The sequence below is a fragment of the Osmia bicornis genome, unplaced genomic scaffold (assembly GCF_907164935.1).
Source record: "Osmia bicornis bicornis unplaced genomic scaffold, iOsmBic2.1, whole genome shotgun sequence".
NCBI lineage: Eukaryota > Metazoa > Arthropoda > Insecta > Hymenoptera > Megachilidae > Osmia > Osmia bicornis.
In genome coordinates, this window is record NW_025791124.1 from 122636 (window position 1) to 125126 (window position 2491).

The 2491-nt window shown below is 40.7% G+C and overlaps 1 protein-coding gene across 1 annotated transcript; it reads left to right on the top strand.

Annotated features, from left to right (window-relative positions):
• The first annotated feature begins 1385 nt into the window (after nucleotides 1-1385).
• LOC114882337 lies at nucleotides 1386-2185 on the top strand. The gene is made up of 3 exons (XM_029199228.2): nucleotides 1386-1451; nucleotides 1539-1609; nucleotides 1685-2185. Coding segments are annotated over exons 1-3 (546 nt in total). The 5' UTR covers nucleotides 1386-1450; the 3' UTR covers nucleotides 2159-2185.
• Nucleotides 2186-2491: the final 306 nt, after the last annotated feature.

The following is a 2491-nucleotide window of genomic DNA, read 5'->3' on the forward strand; positions in this document are numbered from 1 at the left end:
TAGGTTTCTTCTTATTACAATAACAATAGCTATTAACAATAAGAAGTCATGTTAAGAACATGATACTACGACTATCTTTTGCCTAGATACAGCGAGTTAAAGATAAAATAGTAATTGTGCGGTTTTGAAGCATGTCGCTGAAAAGAACTGGTACATCAAAATGTTCATCAAAATGAAAAAGCAAGAGATGCATCTTAAAAAAAAATCTGCTCTTTCTACTGCTTCTTTACTGAATGATCTACAATGATTTGATCGCTTTCTAGGAGCGGTTAAACTCAGAAGGACGACTTTTACTTCAAAATTAAATAACTCAGCCAATAAAAAATCGTACAACAACCAAAAAATACTGATTTTACATAGGAAGGTAGTCGCTTTCGATTGATACCTAATGCAACTTGCTGAAAAAATTTCTTACTGCCATGCAACGTTACAAAGTTGAACAAAATGTTTAAAAATTTTCGAAGTGCTACTTATATCACTATAACTTTTATAAAATTCAGCGTAGCTAAAATCTTAAAAGAGGATCTAAAAATAGAGATTTCACAGCTTCAAATGATCTTTCCGCGATATCGATTCGACCATTTTTCTCAAAGTAATAACCATCTGAATCTCGTCCTATTTTTCGGGTTTGTAGAAGTGATCCCTTAATTGTTTTGTGAAGTGTATATTTTATTATTACATTCTCTACGAATTATTACAATTCCTGCTTCGATTCAAATATCGCTCATGTTCGGTTCGCGAGTAATCAACAGTACGTGAGTGAACGAGAGACCAGTTTCCTGAAAAAAGACATCATCCACGGATCCCAGGTAGACCCGGTGGTCACGCATTGTGGTGATCTAAAAGATTGCTATATTTGGACGGACTCGGGAAGCGCTGAAAGCTGCCACCCAGCTGTGAGGCCCGGGACGTAACAAATTGGTGGCAGCGGTGGAATCTCACGCAACCACCGTGGAAACCAACCATCAGGAGAATGGAGTCGTCAGTAACATCGTACGTGGGTACAAAAGATTACAGTACACGTAATATTCGTAAAGCTCAAGAAAGGTTCGTTTACGAACGTGTTTATGCGAAGTCGAGTCACCGGTTTACGATCGTGTTGACGAGAGCGAGTCATCGGCGACCGAACGAACGGTTTATTACCTTGTTTTCGCCAACGAGATATTTTTCCCAATTTTGTGAATCATAGGGCCCTGTTTATACGCTCAGGCCGCGTCAGGCGTGGCCCCTTCCACAACGACAGGCTGTCGATGCACAGTCCTCTCTGTGAGGCAGGCTGCGCGCGCACCGTCCCCACCATGCGTCCAGCTGCGCGCGCAACTCTCACATCAGAAGCGACCAGCTCCCGCCACAGTGCACATCAGTCTCCGACTAACCATTACGGTGTGAACACGCGAAAGTATACGCTCAGTAAAAATACAAAGTGAAAAGTGTTAAATTCAATTCAACAAGTAAGGCATTACTCCTACGTCATTTTAGCAAAATCTTTCTAAGATATATTATTTCATATTATTTCATATTATTTAATTCATTTTTAGTGATGGGTGACAAATACCAAGAGCGCACCGACTCGCGCATTAAATATGTGATACTCGACGGAGCCGCAAAGGTACGTCCATCGAATAGTTACATTTCAGTTTTTATTTTTCTACAATTATTTCATTTAAAACCATTTTTATATTAGAAGAGAAAACGTGGTCGAAGAGCCGGACGCTACGTTCAAGCAAGAAGGCGCCGCCGTGAATTAAACGTGCACAAACCCGCTCACGTAGCTTTGTACGAAGAATTGGCTGCTGAAATAGCGCTCATATCGACGTCAGGACGCTGCGTGCGGAGGTCCGCTGCTATTGATATTCCGAAGCGCGATTCTGCTGGAACCACAGCAACGTTCAACGACACATCCTCTTCGTCGAGTGAAAGTAAAAACCTAGAGACAATAGAAATAGTTGATTTGTGCGATAGTGACGCCGAAACTGTAATTATGACGCCGCCGCAGGCAATAGACATTTTAGATACGTCAATAGCACGGAAAGTGTTCGAACATCATGAAATTCCCGATAATATATTGTTAGATTACGCGCGCCATCCGCACGAGGATCCAAACTTCGTACCGACAAGTGTATGGAATTGGTGCGAATTTAGATTCGAGACTCAGTAAATTAAATATAAATACGTAAGTTGGATATTCAATTTCATTTTCCATTTTGAAATCAATCCCCCGATAAAATGGCGACCAGTGATACCCACTCGAAAAGACAAGTGGACGAAGCCGCGCACAAGGACGAACTAGTTGCCTACGAAAAGAATTTAGTTGAACGCGAACGCCGCATCAAAGAAAACAAACGCCGCGTCGAAGCGGAACAATTAGAAATACTAAACGCGCAAAAGGAATAAAATAATTTTTAACAAAAAATACAACCGACATCAAAAGTGTAAAACAATTTCTATTGCATTTATACTAACGCTCCACAGCTATTACTAAAATCTATTT

Bases quoted from the DNA above. Each gene is read 5' to 3' on its own strand.
- LOC114882337 (XM_029199228.2), top strand. The intron at 1,610-1,684 runs GTACGTCCATCG...TTTTTATATTAG, and splicing joins TACTCGACGGAGCCGCAAAG to AAGAGAAAACGTGGTCGAAG.